The 24,462-nt window shown below is 37.9% G+C and overlaps 1 protein-coding gene and 1 non-coding gene across 4 annotated transcripts in view; one reads left to right on the top strand and one right to left on the bottom strand.

Annotated features, from left to right (window-relative positions):
- Nucleotides 1–24,462, top strand: part of NARS2 (asparaginyl-tRNA synthetase 2, mitochondrial) — a 138,724-nt gene that overhangs the window by 4,656 nt on the left and 109,606 nt on the right. For all 3 annotated transcript variants that reach the window (XM_034995552.1, XM_034995551.1, XM_034995550.1), the window contains exons 3-5: nucleotides 601–721; nucleotides 3,062–3,202; nucleotides 8,998–9,078. In XM_034995552.1, coding sequence (XP_034851443.1) covers nucleotides 601–721; nucleotides 3,062–3,202; nucleotides 8,998–9,078 — 343 coding nt within the window. The remainder of the gene's footprint in view (nucleotides 1–600; nucleotides 722–3,061; nucleotides 3,203–8,997; nucleotides 9,079–24,462) is intronic.
- LOC118004348 lies at nucleotides 3,785–3,892 on the bottom strand. Its single transcript, XR_004677543.1, has one exon. It is a non-coding gene; the product is annotated as a U6 spliceosomal RNA (small nuclear RNA).

The raw sequence follows: 24,462 nt of genomic DNA, 5'->3' as shown, positions 1-24,462 counted from the left end.
TCTCTCTCTCTCAAATAAATAAATAAAATCTTTAAAAAAAAAAAAAATTCCACAAATGAGTGAAATCATATAATTGTCTTTCTCTGATTAACTTATTTCACTTAGCATAATAACCTCTAGTTCCATCCATGTCATTGCAAATGGCAAGATTTCAGTTTTTTTGATGGGGGCCTTTCTTCTTCTAACATCTTCACATAATAATATCCCCTACCTATTCTTTGCTTCAGTCTCTCCCAATTATTTGCTGCCCAAAGAAGGGTGAAACCTCTCTCATTAAATATTGGAATGTTCTGATAGCAAGTTTTGTATTAAAATGAGGGTTCCAGGGCGCCTGGGTGGCTCAGTTGGTTAAGCGACTGCCTTCGGCTCAGGTCATGATCCTGGAGTCCCTGGATCGAGTCCCGCATCGGGCTCCCTGCTCGGCAGGGTGCCTGCTTCTGCCTCTGACCCTCCCCCCTCTCATGTGCTCTCTCTCTCTCATTCTCTCTGTCTCAAATAAATAAATAAAATCTTAAAAAAAAAAAAAAATAAAAAAAAATAAAATAAAATGAGGGTTCCATATAATGATACCTTGTTTATGCTGGTTTTTTGTTACTGTAGAGAACTGGCTTTTGGGAGTTCTGTGGAAGTTCAAGGGCAGCTGGTAAAAAGTCCATCCAAAAAGCAAGATGTGGAACTGAAGGCAGAAAAAATTGAAGTTGTTGGAAATTGCGATGCCAAGGTATGCTCCTATACTTTAATGGAGACTATTTAGGCTTAATTTAAAACATTAGCAGTCTGTTTTAAGTGTGATTATTGGGAAGATGGCCCTTAGAGCATGCTTCAGTTGGACTTCCCAGATAATTGAAACAGGCTATGGTGCCTGAGGAATGTAGAGAGTACAGCAAAAAGTATATAGATGATTGAGTTTTATGAATGAAAGTGAAGTATTAATCTGTGTATCTCTTTGGGTGGCTGTCACGGTTGAAACTTGCCACTTTCACGAAGATGCCCAGTTAGCCGCAGTGACAGAGACATCGGGGTAGATCATGTTCTTAGGAAAGCCCTGCCTAGAAATGACCTTTGCAGGATCTAGAACTGTGCTGTACCAGTATAGTAGCCACTAGCCTCCTGTGGCTGTTTCATATCAACTATTTTAATACTAAATCAATCAAAATTAAATAAAATCAGTTCCGCAGTGCCATTAACCACATTTCAAGTGTTTGGTCATTACAGGCAGCTGCTGGCTACCATACTGGATAGCCCAGATACAGAACATTTCCATTTATCACAGAAAATTCTGTGGGACAGTACTGGAGTAATGCTTGGGCTGAGCAAAGATAAGAAATCCTACATTAAGACATATATGGGACATCTGGGTGGTGCAGTCGGTTAAGCATCTGACTCTTGGTTTCAGCCCAGGTTGTGATCTCAGGGTCTTGAAATCAAGAACCCCGTCGGGCCCCGTGCTCAGCAGGGAGTCTGCTTGGTTTTCTCGCTCCTTCTCCCTTTGCCCCCACCTGCTTATGTGTGGGCGCATGCTTTCTCTCTTCCTCTCTCTCTCTCAAATAAATAAATCTTAAAAAGAAAAAAGAGACATGTTTATACCTATTTTTGCAAGAGTCTTTGTTACTAGCTTTTATTTATCACCTGATAAAGAGGTTAGAGGGTATAAAATCATAGATTATCAATCCAGTTTCTGAACTGGAGAAAATGAGGCCCAGTCAGGTGACCTGACTTGCTCAAGGTTGTGTGGCTGACTAGTGCCACAGCTGAAACTGATGTACTAGCCATCTGACTCCCCTGTAGTTTTGCTATACTTGTCTTTAAGTATTTAATGAACGAAAAATGAGGAAGTATAGGGAAATTGCATCATTTTAATTCATTTTTATTTCTTTTGGATAATTGGAGGAAAATAAATATAAGGAAATAAGAGAGAAAATGGACAACTTTTAAAAAAAGTCATTCTGAATAATTTTTCAAGAAATACTAATTGACATGTAAAGTCTGGAATCGGGCTCTAAGATTTCTGAAAAGTAGACTATGAAAATAATTTGGAACTCAGGAATTGGGAGATGGTAACCATTTTTGGTTCTGCTTTTTTAGAGGGGTATAATGATTATTAAAATTTGCCATGTGTTTTACTCTTCTTAAATTGTTCTCTCTTGGCTTCTTTGTCATTCACCTTCTCTTCCCCTTGATTTCAGGTTCATTGTAAAGTATTCAGACATTAGGGAATTCTGATCCGCAGGCAGTCTCCAGACTCTTATTAATGTCATATTTTGACTTTAGTAGATGTGGTACTTACTCTATTATGAAATAAATTAGTATGTGCACTAAAAGAAATAGATAAGACTAAATGGAATAAGCTATCAGTTTGGCTTTTTTACTTAGCTTTTCTGTTATTAAAACTTTGGTCTGAAGGTTTGTTTCTGTCTTCTTAATCTTGAAACATGAGGGTAGGCAGGGTGTAATATTTCTACATAGAGTCATAATTTGAAATTTTTGTAAATATATACTACTCTGCCAGATGACAGAAAGCTGTTGACCCTCCCTCATGTTCTTAGATATGTTGATAAACAGGGAAGAACAGTGCCAATTGATTATAAATGACTGTAGGCTTCCAAGACATTTGGGTGACTTTAAAATTGAACACCAGCTGTGTGTACACAGCTGTAGAAAACATAATCTTTAATATCTACAATATTCTGAACTCTTATGTGCCAAACAGTGGACTATTTTGCATAATTATATCCTAATCTCTCTATTTGTAAGTAGTGACTGATATAAGCTAATGGGTAGAAATTTGATAAATAACAGATTAGCCTCAGTAATGTTAACTTTGCCCGAGGTGCCACACCTAATAAGTAGTAGAGCTGGATTCAAACCCACATCTCTGAATCCATCCACCATTCTACTAATTTGGAATTATGTGGACTATATTCACTTATATTAAGAAACAGGGAAAACATTTTAATTTTGTTTTGAAGCATTACTATTTAACAAGTGTCCTGGAAACTGCTATTTATAGAACATTATCTTTTTTAGCTTTTAATTTGTTTTTTTTCCCATTTATTGGCAGGCTTTCCCTTTTAAATATAAGGAGAGGCATCCTCTGGAGTATCTGAGACAATATCCTCACCTTCGGTGTAGAACTAATGCTCTGGGTTCTATACTGAGGGTTCGCAGTGAAGCCACAGCTGCTATTCATTCTTTCTTTAAGGTAAGATGCTTTGTGTGCTTTTAGCTGTTCTTTCTTGTGAAGAAGTTGAATAATTATAACCTTGGAGTATTATCCTGAAAGTTCTGTTAGTCACACTATTTATTCCAAGCACCCTTTATTTGTGTGGTACTTTTTTCTTTGGCTGATTTGAAATTGTCTTTTAATCACTGGTTTTGAGCAATTAGATTATGATGTGCCTTGGCACAGTTTTCTTTGTTCCTTGTGTTTAGACCTTGTAGAATTTCTTGGATCTATGTGTTTTAATTTTCATCAAGTTTTTCAGCCATTATTTCTTCATATATTTTTTATGTTACCTCCCCCCTTTGGAGACTTCAGTTACCTATATATTAGGCCACTTAATGATACCTTCATAGCTCACTGATGTTCTTTTCTTTTTTTAAATTCCTTTTTCCCTGTGTGTTTTTTTAGGGGATAGTTTTATTGCTATGTCTTCAAGCTTACTAATCTTTTCTTCTACAATGACTGATTTGTTGTTACTCTTATCCAATGCATTTTTCATCTCACATTGTAGGTTTCATAACTAGATGTTTGATTAGAGCCTTTTTTTTTCCTTCTGTGTGGAAAAATATGGAATGCTTCACGAATTTGCATGTCATCCTTGCACAAGGGGCCATGCTCATCTTCTCTTCATTATTCCAATTTTAGCATATGTGCTGCTGAAGCAAGCACGATTTGGGCCTTTTTAAAAAAATATCTTCCATTTAACTCTTTGAACATACACAAACATTTTTAATAAAACTTTACAGTTGTAATAGCTGTTTAATAACTGTTTTTATGTCCAATTCTAACATGTCTGTCAATTATAAGTCCTTTCTGATTGATATGCTGCTTTTATTTTTTATTTTTATTTATTTATTTATTTATTTGATTTAGTGCTTTTAGTCTCCTCATTACAGGTGATGATTTCTTGCCTCTTTGCCTATCTGCTAATCTTTGGTTAGATGTCAGACAGAAAATTTTACCGTGTTGGATATTATTAAGCTTTGTTTTGGTGTGAGGTTAAGCTACTTGAAAACTGTTTGATCCTTATGGGTCTTGTTTTTACAATTTGGTAAATAGGGCTGGAGCAGTGCTCACAGTCTAGGGCTAGTTAATTTCCACTACTGAGGCAAAGACTTCCTGAGTACTTTACCTAGTGCCTTGTGAATTTTGAGTTTTTCCATTCTGGCTTGTGGGAACAGGTACTGTTTCCAGCCACACTGTGAGCACCAGGCATTGTTTCCTCTGATCTTCTTGTATGATTCTTTCCTTGGCTTTTGACAGTTTCCCCACATGCACGTGCTCATCATTCTTCTACCTAATACTCCAGAGTGACCCTCTGTACATCCCTGGGGTTCTCATCTCTCTCCTCTCTGATACTCTGTCCTATGAATTCTAGCCACTTTTGCCCCCTCAGACTCTCAGCTCTGTCTCCTCAGCTAAGGAAGTCTGCTGGGCTCCACCTTATTTCCCCCCTCTTCCTGCTATGGCCTGGACAATCTCAAGGTACTAAGCAGGGCTATTGATAGGGTTCACTAAGTTTGTTTCCCGCCTCAGGGATCACTGTCTTTTGTTGTCTGATATCCATTGTTTTGAAAACCATCCTTTCGTGTGTGTTTTGATTTTTTTTGTGGGGTTTTTAGTTTTGTTTTCATTTTTTGTTTGTTTGTTTTTGGTTGTTTCAAGGGGGAGGGTAAATTTGGTCCCTGTTTTTCCATCTTGGTCATAGACATATATGTAGTAAGCACTACTTTTAAAGAGTTATTGGTGTTAATCAAGTAGATTGGTATGCAGCTAAAGGCATTTTGTCTTACTTAGCTTTGCTTGTCATCTGCTTCCCCCTACCCAGGAAAGCCACTGGGGAATATAGTGGTTAAGTTTATGAGGTCAAGGGACCCTCCCCTCAGGTGGATGAGAGGGCCCCAAAGGCCAGGAGTGGCCCAGCAGATGAAGTTCAGTGTTATTCCAAGTGGTTCTGGAGCTCTTCCTATGCCACTTCTCCAGATCCAGCTGATTGGCAGAGATTGTCTAACATACCCTTCCCGTGGATGCATCCAAATTCATGCAGGCCCAGCCCTATTGTAGTTTACCTAGAGAGTTCTTGCTCTTTGAAAAGCTCCTTCAGAGTTAGTTTCTGGTGAAACAGCTAAAGAGCATTGTGGCTTTGAAGCATATAGTTTTGAATAAACAAAGAAAAATAATCACATTATACTATGTCATCCTGTTATATAGTTTGAAAGGGTGCATTTCCATATGCTCTCATAAACTTTCTTATGCAGCTTCCATATGGCTTTTCAGTAGTGCTTAACCACACAAGCAGAAAATTTGTTCAGATCTAAAAATGTTTCTTGCCCCATATGGCTTTAAATAGTGGATAAAGTAGACCTGCTTCAATACTGAAAATTTTGTAGATTTCTGGCCACTAGATGGTGATATTGGCAGTCCATTGGCAAGTGAGCTTTACCTACTTTATACATTTATTACTGGCAGCTTTTACAAATGTGTAAACAATTTAACAAACTGGGAAAAATCTGAAATAAAAAAATAAGCAAAATAACATTTTAAGTGGTTGCAAATAATGAATTTTAGCACTATTGGTTATAGTTATAAAGGCTTATTTTTGAGTGCTATCAATTCAGTTTTTAATTGTCAAGCCCTGGAAAATATAATCCTGGTAATTCTATAATGTTACCCATTTGTATATATAACACTTAGGACTGAATTGAAATCACAGAATACGATAGGGCATATTAAATAATAGTTATATGTTATCTAGTACTTGGTACTATTTCTGTGACTTACTACTTTAGACTCCCTAAAAGATGTTGAGACTCAAAATCTAAGAGTTTCATACCTTAAAGTATCCTAACTTAAAAGGTACTGTTCTAGTTGCTATTTTTTCCTAATATTTCTAGGTTAGAAAGTCATTTTTTGGTTTGAGTATCAAAAATGTTTTGTGTATAAGTTGGTTTGTGCATAAAAGTGACACCTTTGCTGTGTACTAAAACTTGGATATCTAGAATCCTCAAGGTATGAATTATTTTGAAGAGCTGAGTTTCTCCCATAACAGAGTAGTTAGGCACAATTTTTTTTTCTAATTTCCAATGGAGGTTATCCTAAAATATATTACATGGTTCCCTGGCTTCCTAATTGAGCCAATAGAAGAGTTTACCCTTTCTTGATGAGTCCAGATTCTGACTTTTGAGTATCAGGTTTTTCCCTCTTCTGTATGGCAAGGCCTTAAAAGCCTGTCAGGGTGTATTCTTTGCTGCTCTGCTGAATGACCCCAGACTATGGTGTCTTTGAGTTCCTGTGACTGTTTTTTATGGATTTTTTTTTTTTTTGGTCTTCTTGCTGTCACTTTTTGTTGCCAGTGGCTAGCAATTGTTGTCATGTTTCTTCCTTGTTGATTCTGATTAAATAATGATGCTTACTTTGTGTGAGTGTAAAAGAAAAATACAGTCCATGAGGTTTTGAGTGATGTGCATGGGCCTTAGTATGTGAATTTTATAAATTTCAGATACTCAGTGTCTTATAAAATATCTGGTTCTAAAATGTGTATCAAAAATATTTAGATATTTAGAGGTGGCAGGTGGAATCAGAAAAATTGGGTGAGTAGGGGTGCCTGGGTGGCTCAGTCGGTTAAGCGTCTGCCTTTGGCTCAGGTCATGATCCTAGGGTCCTGGTATTGAGCCCCGCATCAGGGTCGGGCTCCCAGCTCAGCAGGGAGCCTGCTGCTCCCTCTGCCCCTCCCCCATGGGGCTCCTTGCTCAGCAGGTAGCCTTCTTCTGCCTCTACCTCTGCCCCTCCTCCCTGCTGGTGTCTTCTCTTGCTCTCTCTTTCAAATAAATAAATAAATCTTAAGGGGGGAAAAAAAGAAAAGAAAAACTGGGTAAGTGTGTACTTTTATTTTTGGCTCCTTCTCTGGCCTTCCTATTTCTAGTTAGGAACCCCTTTACTGTAGGATGGGATAAATATCTGACACTGTTACCCTGGTGGAGGCAGACAGTATTCCCCCACTCCTTGCTGTTTATTTTCCTTTTTATTTTTCTACTTCCCTATCCACTTGCTCTTTTTTGGATTTTGTTCTCTATGCTTTATTATTCTACCTTTGGAGTCTGTTCTTTATAGCTTTTGGTGGGAATGTTACAGACTTCGATATAAGCCTTCTAGCAGCATTAAGGCTTAAAAAGCTGGTGATACCTTTTGAAAGGTTTAGCATTAATTGAGTATTAAGAATAATTCCCACTACTTGAGTGATTTTTTCTTTTTAAACCCAGATAGTTTTTTTCACAAGATTTGCAGTTTTGTTTCTTGTGGCAATTGACCAGTTCTAACTTTGGCAATTACATTTAGCCGTTAGATTTTCTCCTCCCTCTCCCCCTCCCTCTCACCACCCTCATTTCCTTTGGATTTTTCACTTCCTTTCTTTGTTTACTGCACTCCTGCTCATAGTTGCCTGTATTCATGTGGAATAAATGATTCATGTCCATAATTCTGGTTCCTAGGAGATAAAAATTTTATGCAGTAATGTTATTGATTACATTTCATTCGTTCTCTATAATGTGCTTTGTGTGGCACCTCTAGGCACGTAGCTCCCAGGTTAAGTATATATTTGAATATTTTCTGAGACTCCTAATTTATAGCTTGAATATTTAATCAGTCTACATCATAAGACAAGTTGTTAACTGGGTACTTTTTATCATAGCCAGAATACTTGAATTCCACCTTTTTAAGAAGGGAAGGGCAAATTTGGGAGGCGGCTGGTGTAATGCACTGAAACATTTTACATTCCATCAGTGATAGGTGTAATTTGGCAGAGATTAAATGTGCATGTATGAATTCATTGCACTGACCTCAAGATCAAAATTTTCGTGTGAAACACATACTATTGTGCCTCTGCAGCGTAAGTTCTACACCCACCTGCAACATTTACACTGAATGTAACCTTTTGCCACATCCATAGTCAAAATGAAAGAAGTATAACCTTGAAGTTGGTGGGTTATTTCAGTCCTACTAGCAAACAGCTTTTGTGGTTCACTAATGGAAATAGCTCAGACTTCGGAGCGGAAGAATTGAAATTGGGCGCCTCAGTAATGGATGGATTTGATGCTCAGAATCTTCCTTGAGGCAAAGGAAGTGCACTGCCTATGCTGTGTATAGTGTTCTGTGCCATCAATTTGCTGACAGACTTCCTAAAAATCATTTCTGCCTTTGTTGCTATTTATTTCTTCAGTCCCTATTTGCCAACTTTAATTTTTCTCCTTTTTTGGTGGTTTGTGACAATTGGGGGGTCTCATTCCAAAATAACAACTGAACTTCATATTGATCACTTCGTAGTCCCTTAGCAGTGCAGGCAACATGGTTGCGCATTAGCCTTGAGTGACTCTGTGTGTGTGTGTATGTGTGTGTGTGTTGATTCACGACCAGTGTGTTAGAGAAGTGGGAAGAAAAAATACACCAGAGAGACCTTAAAGGCCTAGGTTCCGGTCCTGGCTCTCTCTGCCATCGACTAGTTGTGTGAATTTTTCATTAAGTCTCTCTGGGTCTCAATTTCCTTATCTTTGAAATCATGTTGGAGTAGAGAATGTCTAAGTCAGTTCTTGATTTAAAATTCACTGTGCTTCTCTGCACAGTAAAACACTCAACTTGGTATCTCATCAGTTATACTTGGGGGGTTAGAGATTTGATATGGCATTCTCTTAGTGCTCTTTTAATAGTATAATCAGTTGTATGATCTAAGAATTGTTTTATATACAAATACACTGAAAAAAGTGGGTTTTCTTTTCTTCCAGGACAGTGGCTTTGTGCATATTCATACTCCAATAATCACATCCAATGACTGTGAGGGGGCTGGAGAATTGTTCCAAGTTGAAGTAAGTTGTGCTTCCCATCTTGAGGCATAGGTTGCTCTTTGATATTTTTCTTCGGAGGGTTTCCTTTAAATTTAATAATGGTTGTGTGGATAGACCATACTAAAACTTGAAGATTTGTCAATAGTAATCCTAAAGAACAGGTATAGAAAATTCAAACTTCTCTGATTTCCTGTCCTACTGGCTATATTACTGACATTGTGACTGAAAGGAATGAATTTTAAATTAGTACTCCATTTGCTTTCCTTACATAACTGTGAATGGGTGAACTAGAGACACTTGAAGAGATTAATAAAGCTTTTAAGATCTCTTTCATGCACATTCAACCCCCAGTTAATATTTTTGGATGTAAGTTATATTTTAAAAGATAAAATAAGAAAACATATATTAGCATATTTTCTTTTCCAAAGTCTTTAAAGAACACATTTATTTTATAAGACATTGTTTATGTTCCATATACCTCATGAAGGCTCTGTTTGTTTGTTTTTTAAAGATTTTATTTATTTATTAGAGAGAGAGAGAGCATGAGAGGGGGGAGGGTCAGAGGGAGAAGCAGGCTCCCTGTCGAGCAGGGAGCCCCATGTGGGACTCGATCCTGGGACTCCAGGATCATGACCTGAGCTGAAGGCAGTCGCTTAACCAACTGAGCCACCCAGGCACCCCTGAAGGCTCTGATTTTAATTCCTTGTTCAGCAATAATTTTTTGAGCTCCTGGTATATGCCAGGCATTGTCAGCTTGCCCTTGTTGCACATTATTTAAAAGTTACCAGTTTTTCTTACTTGTAGGCAGTTGAAAGCCTTTCATTTACCAATTTCACAACCTATTTAACATCATTGGCCAGTAGTATAATAATGGGCAGAGAGAAATGTATGTTGATAAATGGTGCTTTTTGTATTTCTTTCATTTATTCAGTGATTTCTTTATCTCTAAGAAGTCAAGATTCTTATTTATACATCTGGGTGATTCCATCAAATGACAAGACCTGTGTATAACTGCTCTGTTCTGGTTCAGTACATTTGGACTCTTGATAATGATGCTTTCTCTTCTTATTATTGAACAAAGTATTCACTGGGAGAAGTTGTCCTGGTGTGTTGAAGTCATTATTTAAAATGATAATCAAATGCTGTCTGTATTCATACATAGTTTGAAGAAATCTTGATAGCCTTCTGCAAAAAGCAGAATGAAAATGCTTCATTAAACATTTAAACTAGGATTGTTAACATCTGTAAATGTGAGTTCAAAAAAGGCAGCAAATGATAATAGTACATAAATTGTGAAAAACATTTTCTAGGCGTTTATATTGTTTATTTTCTCTTTGTACCTTAATAGTCTTCTGAATGTTGAAGTGAGGAATTACCCACCTTAAGTACATTTCATAATCCCTTAATCTAAACCACTGAATATTAAAAAGGAAATGATGGGAAGAAAAGGTATAATTTAAAGGAGTTTTACAAATAAGAAAGTAATTATTAAAGAGACCCAAATTAAGCAAGTAAAAAAAAATCTGTAACAAACTGAAATAATGATACATTTGGAGATAACTACTTTGCTACCGGGGAAATCCCATAAGCAAGTCTGAATGATTACAGTATATGTGTTTTGGCCTTTAAACAACACAAGGCAAGTTACCAGGTAAGTATAAATATAGAGGAAGGGGAAAATACATATTTCTGAAGCTAAACAAATGAGAAGTGTTCAATATTTGTAGCCTTTCAGGGCCAGGTTGAGGAATTTCCCATTAGTGGAATTAGACTTGCCTATTCAGGGTACCAGAAAGAAATGCTTTTGAATTTGTTAGTCCTAGGCTCCTGCCGTCAGGCTCTAGATCAGATCTCAGCAATTTGTGGCTTTTTGCTATGACCTGCTGTCTTTGTTGCTTTCAGAAGCTTGGTTTAGAAGACTTGTCTTCTGCCCCTGCCAACCCTCTATCCTTTGAAAGCAAGACCTTCTTATTCCCACCTCACACATGTCTGTACAGTACTTCCATTCTTCATTGTGTTAATTTTGTCCTGACTGCCTATAAAGGCATTGGGGTTTGAATCTTGGTACCCCACTGTTAGGAGTAAGTGGAGTTTCGTATTTAAATTCTTCTCTTGGGGGTGCCTGGGTGGCTCAGTCATTAAGCGTCTGCCTTTGGCTCAGGTCATGATCCTGGGGTCCTGGGATCGAGCCCCGCATCGGGCTCCCTGCTCCGCGGGAAGCCTGCTTCTCCCTCTCCCCCTCCCCCTGCTTGTGTTCCCTCTCTCACTGTGTCTCTCTCTGTCAACTAAATAAATAAAATCTTAAAAAAAACAAAAACAAAAACCTTGGAGCGTGTGAGTGGCTCAGTCGGTTAAGTGTCTGACTCTTCATTTCTGCCCAGGTCATGATCTCAGGGTCGTGAGATCGAGCCCCACATCAGGCTCCACACTCAATGTGGAGCCTACTGAAAAAAAAAAAAGATAGGATGCCTAGTACACCCAGGTTTGAGGGCAGCAGTAAAAGGCCATCTTGAAATGTGCAATAAGAACATACACTTCTCTAATACACTGTTGAGAAGTGATAGCATGTTCCATCATTTTAGTTTCCTTTTTCTTCATTTCTGTTCCCTGCTTTAAGACTTGGGCTATTTGTTAAGGTTTGGATACTATTGAACACATACGTAGAAAGTTGCATTAAGGCATGCATATGTTATTCAGCAGACATTTGTACCACCTGTGTTCAAGATGCTAGCTTGTCTCTAAGAAGATAAAAGAGATTAAAGGCAAGAATTAGAGGTTATGGCAAAAATTAGCTGTTGATGGAGTGTAAGATGAAACTGCTTTATGTATATATTTGAGGTTACAGTCTTAACAATTGCAAGTGGTATGGAATCTAGAGGAAAATTAGGTCAATGAGGATTGACTTGGGCAGGAAAATCTTCAAAATGAATTTGTGACTGGAGTGTAACCTAGGGAGAATATTCCCAGTAGGAGAACAATGTGAGCAGAGTCAAGCAATTGAAATGAGTGTGGGGTTTTCAATGGACTCTAGATGGACAAATTAGAAAGTTCATATTGGTGAATGATAAGAAATAAAGTCGGATGGCTATAGGAACGAAAAGATGGAGCAGGTTTTAAAAAAACAACTTTATTGAAATATATTTTATATACCATAAAATTTATACACTTAAAATACAGTTCCATGGTTTTTAGTATATTCACAAGATTGTTCCGCCATCAGTCACTACAAATCTAATTTTAGAGCCTTTCCATCACCTCAGAGTGAAATCTGGTCCCCATTAGCAGTCCCTTGCCATTGCCCGCCCCCCCCCCCCAGGTAAACGCTAAACTACTTTCTATAGATTTGCCTTTTGGGGAGCATTTCATATAAATGGAATCATACAACATATGGTCTTTTGTGTTTGGCTTTTTTTTTTCTTAGCACAGTGCTTTTGAGGTTCATTCATGTTGTAGCATTTATCAGTACTTCATTCCCTTTTATATTCAACTGGTATACTATTGTGTAGATGTACAACATTTTGTTTATCCATTTGGCAGTTGATGGATATTTGGATTGTTTCTACCTTCTGGCTATTATGAATAATGCTACTATGAACATTTGTGAAAACATTTCGATGAGCATATGATTTCATGTCTCTTGGGTGGAATTGCTTAGTCATATGGTAACTCTGTGTTTAATATTTTGAGAAGCTGCCAAACCATTTTCCAAAGTGGCTGCACCATTTTATATTCCCACCAGCAATGCATGAGGGTTCTGGTTTCTCCACATCATTGCCGACCCGTATTATTGGTCTTCTTTTTTTTATTATAGCCATAGCTAGAGGGTATGAAATGGTTTCTCATTATGGGTTTGCTTTTTGCTTTTGGACATTTACAATTTATATGTAAATGTGTAATTCACATTTGAGCTTTTAAAATTACAGTTCTGTTATGCCAAAGTGTGATAAATGGTCACACATTATGAAATTAGGTTGAGAAAATCTAAGATTAATACTTCATATAATAGGAACATTATTCAAGCCTTAGAATTTATGCATTTAAATAGTTTTTAAAGCTGAGAATGAGCTGAAAGAGTAAGCCTGTTAAATGGAACCCAAGAAGATGTGTAATTTTATATCTGAATTTCCTACTGTGAAGAGTCTCATCTAAGATTCTCATGCTGCATCTCATACTGTATGTTGAAGTTTGGTATTAGGTTGGTTTGCTTGCGTGTGTGTGTGTGGTTATATATGTAACATAAAATTTACCATTTTAACCATTTTTAAATGTACAATTCAGTACCATTAATTATATTTACAGTGTTGTACAACCATTACCACTCTGTTTCTTAAAACTTTTTCATCACTCCAACAGAAACTGCATGGCAAAAGCTCTCCATTCCCATCACCCCTTGCCCCTAGTAACCTCTAGTCTACTTTTTGGCTCTATGGATTTCTTGTCCTGGATATTTCATATAAATGGAATCATGATATTGGCCACATGATATATGGCCTTTTGTGCCTGGCTTCTGTTGTAGCATATTATCAGAATTTCATTTCTTTTTATTATTAAATAATATGTTGTGTGGATATACTGTATTTTGTTTAACCATTCATTGATAGACATTAAGTTGTTTCCACTTTTTGGTTATTATGGATAATGCTGCTGTGAACATTTGTGTACAGGTTTTTGTTTGAACACTTGTTTTCAGTTCTTTTTGACTATATACCTAGGAGTGGAATTGCTGGGTCCTATGGTTATTCTATGTTTAACTTATTGAGAAACTGCCAAATTATTCTCCACAGTGGCTGCACAATATTATATTCCCATCAGCAATGTATGAGTGTTCCACTTTTTTTTTTTTTAAGATTTTACTTATTTATTGGAGAGAGAGAGAGCACGCATGTGCGAGTGGGGGTGGGTAGGGAGAGGAAGAGAATCTCCGTAGACTCTACACTGAACAGAGCCCAGTGTGGGGCTCAACCCCACGACCCTGAGGTCCTGACCTGAGTGGAAATCAGGAGTCAGAGGTTTAACTGACTGAGCCACCCAGGTGCCCTGAGGGTTCCACTTTCACTGCATCCTTGCCAATGCTTGTTATTTTCAGTCTCTGATTATAGCCATTCTAATGGATGCAGTATCTCATTGTGGGTTTGATTTGCACTTCCTTAATGACAAAGGATGTTGAGCATCTTTTTGTGTGCCTCTTGGTCATTTGTATATCCTTGGAGAAATTCTATTTTAAGTCTTTTGTCAGTGTTTTAATTGTCTTGTCTTTTTGTTGTTGAGTTATGGGAGTTCCTTTTCTATTTTAGAAACAGATCTATCCCCTGCATCCCCCTAGCCGTGTGAAGCCTCTGATTATGCCCCTGGCTGGCACAGTCTTGGGTATGACCACAATCTCCTAGAGGTGGCATTGATTCTGGCCAGGCTCTTTGGTGGTCTCTTTTCCAGACCATACCCAGCTCTGAAACTCAGCTAATTCCAGGCTGATTGCTCTATTGTTTCAGCAATATTCACAGACTGATCCAGTCAAATTCAGGCTCCTTTAAAGGTATACTTCACAAAGTCAGTGTTTGAAATTTATCCTGAGCCCAAAAGGTCTCCTCCCTGCTGTCTCTCAGTTTCTCTCCAGCAGATTAGCAGGTCTACAGTTTGTCCTTTATCTCCAATGTCCAAGACCTCCCATTTGCTTTTTTTTTTTTTTTAAGAGCACCCTTAGGTTTGAACTTTTCCACACTCTGTTGCAAATGAAGTCAGTTCCTTTAAAAAAGAGATTTGGGGAAGTATTTTATGGCCTGCTTCTATCCCTAGGCGAAATCTCTGAACAAGGCTCTAGTGCTAGAGGCAGGGACAATGGACACTAAGTGACATCCTGAAATAGGAACCGAGCTCAGTGCAGCCCCAGGTCTCCTAGGCTTGCCTCGCCCACCCCATGAGTCTGGGCAAGAGAATCAGGGCCTGGTATTCTTCGTGCCTTGCCCAAGGCAGAGCTTCCTTCTGACCAGCAGCGACTGGGCGGAAGAAGGGAGCCCCCACCTCTTGGCTGCACTCACCCAGAACTTAGCATTAGCCACAGGTAGCTGTGGGCAAGGTGAGAAATGCTAGCATGCTGCCCCTTCTGCTAAGGTAGTCCTCCTACTGGGAGCTGCGGTTCAAAAGAGCCCTCTGAGCGGAGTTGCCGCGCCCCCTGTTGGGGGGGCTGCTGGGCTCCATGGAATATGACTCAGCCATCAGAAAGGATGAATACCCACCATTAGCATTGACATGGATGGAGCTGGAGGGGATTATGCTAAGTGAAATAACTCAATCAGAGAAAGACAATTATCATATGGTTTCATTCATATGTGGAACATAAAGAATAGCACGGAAGACCATAGGGGAAAGGAGGGAAAACTTGAATGGAAAGAAATCAGAGAGGGAGAAAAACCGTAAGAGACTCTGGACTCCAGTAAAAAACAAGGTTTCAGAGGGGAGGGGATTGGGGGGGGATGGGTGAGCCCAGTGATGGGTATTAAGGAGGGCATGTGTTGTAATGAGCACTGGGCGTTATACGCAAATAATGAATCATTGAACACTACATCAAAAATTAATGATGTACTGAATGATGGCTAACTGAACATAATAATAATAATAATAATAATAATAATAATAATAATAATAATAATAATAATAATAAAGGGCCCTCTGTCTTTGGCTGTTTTATCAGTCTGGAGTGGAGTTTCTGTCATGCTGAGCTTTGATGGGAAAGGGAGGGGGAGTGGGTTGTCATTCAAACACCACTTGTCCTTACCAAGTTTTAGTAGATTTTCTTGAATAGATGTTTTTTCATTTGCTGAATGTCCTTAGGACCATTTTCAGGGACTTTGAATGGCTAGGGTGGGGTCAAGGTTTGTGTTTTTACTTTTTATGTTGTAACTTTCTTCAGTTTCACTGAGGAGTGGGTCTGCAGAACTCCCCCTCTGCCAGGCCAAAGGTGAGAGTTAAAAAGGAAAAAAAAGGGACGCCTTGGTGGCTCAGTTGGTTGGGTGACTGCCTTCAGCTCAGGTCATGATCCTGGAGTCCCGGGATCGAGTCCCACATCGGGCTCCCTGCTCAGTGGGGGGTCTGCTTCTCCTGATCCCCTTCCCTCTCGTGCTGTCTCTCATTCTCTCTCTCTCAAATAAATAGATAAAATCTTTAAAAAGGAAAAAAAAGAAGAAAAAGGCAGGTCACTTTGGACTGCTTTTTACCACAACAATCCTCAGTTTCCTCACTTGTAAAATGTGATTGACACAGTGCTTACAGGTTGTAAGGATTAGTGAGATGACACATATGAAAACTTAAAATTGTTATTCAAAAATAAAGAAAACTTAATGTGCATGTGATGTAAGCACCAAAACTTTCTCTTTTCCAAATTGTTATGCATTCTAGAAATAGTAACAAGAAGTTACTGGACCTCAGGAATTTGGGTGCTTGTAAGTTTTTATGGCTAAGTTACTTGTGGCACATCATTTTGGTTCTGCTTGATGTTTGCACTTTTTAATATTCTTACCTGTTTCTTTTAAACTTTTTAGATGTTATGAGGGCTAACCCAGGTCAAACCTCCTATCAAAATAGCTTCTTTAGCTGACATTAAGCTTTTCCTTCTTCCAAGGCCTGTCGTCTTTGTGTTCAGTTGCTATAGCTTCTTTGGACATTCAGTTGTTCTTTACTGTTTTGTTTTGTTTTTTTTTAAAGATTTTATTTATTTATTTGAGAGAGAGAATGAGAGAGAGAGAGCATGAGAGGGAAGAGGGTCAGAGGGAGAAGCAGACCCCCCGCTGAGCAGGGAGCCCAATGTGGGACTGGATCCCGGGACTCCAGGATCATGACCTGAACCGAAGGCAGTCACTTAACCAACTGAGCCACCCAGGCGCCCTGTTCTTTACTGTTTTTTGCGTTTTTTTAAAACATCTATTTTGTTTCCTTATCTGGATTGCAAGCTTCTTATGGGGGTGGGACACTTGGATACTTGTTGATCAATATTTTCTGTGGGCTCTTTTAGCTTTGCAGAACCTTCATCCTTAAGAGATCAGTCCTTTCCTGTTGAGGATGTTCATTTCTGTTAAGGAGGTTCAGTTTCTGCATGTAAAAAAGGCCCTGGGCATATATAGGAAAATAGATGAGACTCACAGTAGTGTTTGCCCTGTGCACAGGGCCTACTGTTCTGTATGCTTTGAATTTTTAATCATCTGCTTGTATTGCGTAAAAACAAAAATTATATGTAAAAGTTACACTGTCAAAAGTTACAAAGGGCGTAAAGTAAAAAGTTAGTTTCCCTCCCACCCGACTCCCAGCTAGCCTGGTTCTCCTTGCCACAGGCAGTCACTGTTCTCTTTTTCTCTAGAGAGTTTGTACCAACTTTTATTTCTGACAGGAATAAGTGTGGGTGCTGTTTCTCATGAATCATCTAGCAGAGTGTGTTACAAAATTTTAACTTTTCTTCTCCCAATTTTAACCAGATATATTACTTTTTCAATTAAAAAACTAAAGAGGAGAAAGAAAATGCCACACTAGATTAAGAGAAGCAAATCTGTTTTTAAGGGCACTGAGAAGATAACTGATACCGTGTTTTTGCTGCTTCCACTATGAAGTGAGAATTTTGTGAATCAACACTGTGGTTTGGAAAAAAAAGAAAAAATCCCTTTGAACCAATACAGCCTACTGCTACTAGGTCTTATTCAGAAGACTGGGCTATTTTTTCCATCCTACGGCATCCACCAAGTGGAGTGCATTCTTAAAATGTTCTAATCCCGGGGTGCCTGGGTGGCTCAGTCGTTAAGTGTCTGCCTTCGGCTCAGGTCCTGATCCCAGGGTCCTGGGATCGAGCTCTGCATTGGGCTCCCTGCTCTGCGGGGAGCCTGCTTTTCCCCCTCCCACTCCCCCTGCTTGTGTTCCCTCTCTTGCTGTGTCTCTCTCTGTCAAATAAATAAATAAAATCTTTAAAAAAAAAAAAAAGGTTCTAATCCCATCAACCACACAACTGGACTAAAATTTTGCTATTTGCTTCATCCTGTAAATATTTGTTAATCCTCCTTTCTTGTGAAAAGTACTCTGCTAGTGCTATTTGACTTACAAAGTTATTTCCGTTTGCCTCTCAGCAACATGAATTTGCAAGATATTTTTAAATGGGAAAAACAAAATCCTACAATAATAAATGCCACCAAAATAATGTGACTTTGAAAGCTAGCCATATTAAAAGAAAATTGCAGATATTACAAGGATACATTTTAAGTCAAACCATTAAGAATATAAAAACACTGAAATCTGAAGCCAATTATGCTTGGGTTCATAATTTTAAAATAGTTTTACTTTGATTCAGGTGCCAGCATTTTAATCTGATGATAGATCAGTCTAATAACATCTAATGTTTGTACAGTATGTTAAGTCAAATAATATTTGTATAGTACTTTACTGTCATATATATTATTTCATTGGTGTTTTTTGTAATATTAGACCACTAGACAGGATTTCTAAAAGGAGTAATCCCATTTTATTAGCTTTAAGTAATCCAAGCAGAAAAAGAAAGAGAAAGAACATTTATTGAATACCAGGTATATTTCAGGCACCATGTCAAGTTCTTTATATTATATAATCTTTTCAGCAACTCTCTGAAGTAGGAATTAGTTTGCCTTTAGAAGAGCAGAAATCATGTGTTTGTTTCTTGTACATTGTTGTATAATACCTGGCACATTCTCTGGCACATGGTAGGTGCTCCATAAATATTTGTTGAATAAATTACCTTTTATTTTTATTTGAGGAAACCAGGCTCAGATTAAAAAACAAACAAACTTACCAAATCCACACAGTAAGGGACAGAGTTGTAGTTTTAACAAGATCTGTTTGGCTGTAAAGTAAATGCTGTTTGTACATACCACCTTGACTCCTGAAGTTGGCTTTTGAGAAAAGATACCAAAACTTTAAAGTTCTGAGGTTAAAGATTCTTTATGAGGTAGCAGACGACTATTAAGGATGAGCAGCGATGAGCAGCACCCTAAAGCATCCTTGCCTCTTCTTTTCGGCCACTCTTCCAAGACAACCTTTTATTTTCCTGGGGGAAGGACAATAATAACATTTACTAATAGCCTACAGTTGACAAGAACTTGAAGTACTGCTCTTTTTTGTATAAGTAACCTATTAGTAATGCTTAATCCATTTTATTAAATATCACATAGATACCAGATAATATAAGCTATATAGACAGTATAAAGCACACACCTGTACTCACTACTAAACTTAAGAAATAGAACATTATTAGTACCTTTGATTCCCCACTTTGTGCTTTCCCCATTCCATCTCCCTCCTTTTTCCCCACTGTGCCAATTATTTTTTTCTGTGCTTTAAAAAAATTAGTTTTACCACATCTGTGTGCCTGTAGACAAAATATTGTTTCTTTTTGCATGGTTTTCAACTTAATACCGTGGAATCGCACTATTCTGTGATGAGTTGGGTTTTGGTTTTGGTTTTGGGCTTTTTTGGTGTTTGTTTTCTCAGTGTTATGTTCCAATTCAGTCAAAATTGCTGGGAAATAGGATTCAAGCATTAATATTTTTTAAAGATCTCTGGGTGATTTCAATATTCCTTCAGGAGTATAAATGAAATAGCGCAAGTGCATGTTTTTAACTTCAGTTTTGCTACATAAATCCAGATTTTTGCCTGTCGAGAAGAATGAATTTAAACTCCCTCCAGTAGGTTGTGCTGTTCCACATCCTTGCCAACAGCTGATTTTTTTTAGACTTCTAAAATTTTAAGAATCTCATGGATATAAAGTGGGATCTTGATGTGATTTCAGTTTGCTTTTCTCTAATAAATATTGAGATTGGGAATCTTTTCTTATGGTTATTGGCCACTTATTTCCTCTTCTATAGTATTTTCTGTTGTGTTGTCTTTTCATATCGGTGTTTTTATATTCTGGATAATACCCTTTTTTGAGTGTACTGTTGCAGATATTTTCTCTCAGTTTGTTCCTTGCCTTTTTCTTTATACTGTGTTTTAATAAACCGTTCTTAATGTTGTCAAGTTTCAGTCCTTTCCTTTATGGTTTGTGCTTTTGATTCTTGTTTAAGAAATCCTTTATTATCTTCTAAAAATATTATAGGTTGTGCATTACACATATATGTCTTTAATCTACCTGGAATTGAGGTCTGAATGTAATGTAAGAGTCCAATTCTTTTGTAATGGATAAGTATTTCAGTACTATTTATTGAACAGTTCATTCCTCTTCCTGTGATCACAGTTGCTAGCTTTGTCATAAATCAAGTTTCCATATATATGTGTGTTTCTGTATGTTCTAGTCCAGTGGGTCATCCCTATGCCAGTACCTCACTCTCTCAATTGCTGTAGCTCCTTGAGAAATCTTACTGTGTAGTAAGACAAATACTTCCCTTTCTTAGGAGTTTCCTGGCTATTTGTGATTCTTTTCTCTTCCATTAAACTAATCAATCATCTTGACAAGCTCCAAAAAAACCGTATTTGGCCTTTAATTGGAATAACACTGATTCTGTAGATCAATTTGAAAAAACTGGTATCTTTATGGTATTGAATTTCTATCCCTGGACATGGTATGTCACTCTGTATATTTAGGAGTTTTCCAGATCTTTTCAATAGAGTTTAATCATTTTCTTTATAAAGATCATGAATATTTTGGGGCGCCTGGATGACTCAGTCGTTAAGTGTCTGCCTTCAGATCAAGTCATGATCCCAGCGTCTTGGGATTGAACCCTACATCAGGCTCCCTGCAGGGAGCCTGCTTCTCCCTCTCCCTCCACCTGCTGCTCTCCCTCCTTGTGCTCTCTCTCTCTGTGTCAAATAAATAAATAAATAAAATCTTTAAAAAAATTTAAAAAGACCATGACTATCTTTTTATATTTATTCCTAGGCACTTTATATTTTTTGTAGTATTACAAATGTTCTATTCATCTTTGGAAAGTGCATTATTCAGTTACTGGGTACAATGTTCAATATATGTGTATTAGAATAAGATTATTAAATTGTGTGTATAGATATTTAATATGCTTACTGATATATAATATACTTTATCTGCCATTTCCTGGTAATTTAAAATCCCCTGTTTTTCCATTTTTTCTTGTAGTTTTTGCTTTATGTGTTTTTCAGGCCATGTTATTGGGTATACACAAATTTAGACCTACTTGATGAGAAAATCAGTCTGTAGTTATGTCGTGGGTCTCCTTCTTTCTAGCTCTGTTTTTTGCCTTATTCTCTATTTTGATAGTAATTCAACCATACAACTTGGTTTTTATTAGTATTTGTTTGGCATGCTTTTTACTATCATCATCCTTTTACTGTTAACCTCTTTTTTTTTTTTTGTCTTATGTTTAAAGTGTGTATCTGGGAAACAGCATACAGCTTAGGTTTTTAAAAACACTTAATCACTTAGTCTTTGCCCTTTTCCTGTTTAACTTAGTCCACTCATGTGTATTGTGATTGCTTCTGCATTTGGATTTTTTTAAACATTTTGTGCCTTTGTTCTTTCTTTTCTTTAAAAAATCCCTCCCTTTTTTGCCTTCTTTGAAAAAATTAAATGTTTTTTCCATATCATTTTTATGCTACTTATTTAGAAGAGACTGATGGGGTAAAGGAGAAGGGAGAATATAAGGCAGTGATTCTCAATCTTGACCACATATTTAATTCATCTAGACACATTAAAAAATATGCCTGCCTAGGCTCTGTCCCCAGAAATTCAAATTAATTGGTCTGAGATATAGACTGCCATGGGGAATTTTTAAAGCTTACCAGGTGCCATCAATATTGAAAGCTACTGCCTCTGGAGAAACTCTTAAATATATGACATTAAATGTAGATACAGGTTTAAAAAGCTGGGTGATTATGACCAACATCCTTTTCTCCCCATTGCTCTTTTGCCTCTGCCAACTAGGAGAATTCACTAGCTAGTTAATTTTTTTTTTCTGTTATGTACTAATATGTCCAGATTTATATTGTGTCATATGTTGAGAATTACTTACTAAAAAATTTTTTTTAATTAAAATGAGCTGGGGAGCACCTGGCTGGCTCAGTCAGTGGAGCATGCAACTCTTGCTTGATCTTGGGATCAAGCCCCATGTTGGGTGTAGAGATTACTTAAAAATAAAATATTAAGAAATAACATAAAATGAGCTGGTCCTCAAATCTTTTTTTATCCAGGAGATAAAACTGACACATGAAATTGTAGGCAGAATAACTAAATGTTGAATTGGATTTTCTAGGATAATTATACAGAATAATTTGTACAGAATTATTAAATGTCAAATGTGCTTCACATTTTGTTTTATAAGTCTGCTAGGAGAGTTCTCTGACAAGGAGAAATTAGGTGCTAGAGTGATCAGAGATGTCCATAGGGTAAAGTAGGCAGTTTGTTACCCTTTTTGATATTTCTGTCTTTGATTTTTGCCCCCAACTTTGTCTTTCGCTTTCCGCTTACAAAAGAACCCAGATTCATCTCGGATCCATTCCCAGAAAGTTAAATTGGTAGGAGTTTGGAGAAGGGAGAGAAGCCCATATGAGAAACAAGCCTATAGGGTGAATATCGAGTGATGCACTTAATGCAATAATTAATTCTTTTTCTCGGGAGGCCTGGGTGGCTCATTCAGTTTAACGTCTGCCTTCGGCTCAGGTCATGATCCCAGAGTTCTGGGATCAAGTCCAGCATGGGGCTCCTTGCTCAGCAGGGAGCCTGCTTCTCCCTCTGCCTGCTTCTCCCCCTGCTTGTGCGCTCCCTCTCTCTCTCTCTCTCTCCCCCTCTCTCCCTTTCTCTCTCTGACAAATAAATAAATAAGATCTTAAAAAAAAAATTCTTTTTCTCAACTAATATTGAGTACATAACCTGTGCTGGGAAGGAACGGCTGGGAATATAATGGCGAAAAAGTACACAGAAGTTTTTTTTTTTCCTTAAGAATGTATGTATACGTGTAGAAAGGGAAGCACAGTAAGTAAAATATATAGTGTATTATTAGGTATTGTAGTAACTGTCTAAAGATAGCTCCCTAGTGTACTTTGCTTCCCAATATTAAAACCTTTCTGGGGTCCCCTCCCACACTTCATTTGGGCTGTTTCTGTGTAACCAGTAGAGCAAGATAGAAATGAAGCCTCCTTGGCTAGGTCAAAACCTCAGTTTCTGCCTTTGGTCTTTTGGGACATTCGCCCTGGGGCAAGCCAGCATCTGTGTAAGAAAACTGACTACCAGGAGACCATCATGCTTTGAGCTAGTTCACACCAATCGTGTGGAAAGCTAAGTGGTACGATAAAGATTCCTGGCCAGCACCCAGCTGTTTGAACCATCCCAGCTAAGATACCAGCCTTGTAGTTGAAGAAGTCATCTTGGATATCTAGCCCAGTTGAGCCTTCAGATGACTTCAGTCCCAGCAGCCATTTGGCTATAACCACAGAAGACACCCCAAGCAAGAACCACCCAGATAAACCTATGCAACCCACAGAACCATGAAAGATGGCAATAGATATTTGTTTTAAGCTACTAAGGTTTAGAGTGCTATGTTACTCAGCAGTAATCGGAACAGATGGTGATTTGTACTGTGGAATAAATTAAAGTTAGGGGAGGGATGCCTGGGTGGCTGAGACAGTTAAGCATCTGCCTTCAGCTTGGGTTGTGATCCCAGGGTCCTGAGATTGAGTCCCACATCGGGCTCCTTGCTCATCGGGGAGCCTGCTTCTCCCTCTTCTGCTCCCCCTGCTTGTGCGCTCTCTCTCTAACAAATGAATAAAACCTTTAAACTATAATTTAAGTTAGGGGAAAAGAGGTTACAAAATTATGGGGGGGAGGTTCAAGTTTAAATTGGGTGGTCAGAAAAAGACTCAGAAGATACTCAAAAAAACATGATGGATGTGAGGGACTGAATAATGTTGATGCCTAGGGGAAGAACATCCTCCAGTTAGAAGGAACAGCAAGTACAAAGGCCCTGTGCCTGGAGCTGCATAAAGTTTTCAAGAAATAACCATGAGGACCAGTGTAGATGTAGTGAATGAGGGGAAGAATAGCAGGAGTTGAGATCAGACTGGTATAGCAGGTTGGGAGTAGTTGCAGATTTTATAGGGCTCTGATGATGTACTTTATAAGGTACAACACTCTTCTTTATAACAAACATATGTTGTAATAATCCCTTTTCTCTCCTGAAGTGCAGTAGAGGTAGTAGAAGCTTTTTTATGCACTTAATTTTAAAAAGAAAATAATACAATGTTCCCAGCTTCCTTATGAAGAAGACATGAGATAAAAGTAATATAAGTTGCCTATTTCGTTATATGAATGCTGTGGTATGACAAGTCTAGAATACAAGTAGCCATTAAATAGAGTTGCTGACTTTGAGAGCTGTAAGTTAGGACTTAAGGAGGTGTGTTATATTAGTGACTCAAATGCCATGAAAAATGTTGCTATTG

The sequence above is a fragment of the Mirounga leonina genome, unplaced genomic scaffold (genome assembly GCF_011800145.1).
Source record: "Mirounga leonina isolate KUSES-001 unplaced genomic scaffold, KU_Mleo_1.0 Mir_92, whole genome shotgun sequence".
In the NCBI taxonomy this organism is placed as follows: Eukaryota; Metazoa; Chordata; class Mammalia; order Carnivora; family Phocidae; genus Mirounga; species Mirounga leonina.
Note: the sequence above shows the minus strand (reverse complement) of the source record. Positions and strands in the feature narration are given on the sequence as shown.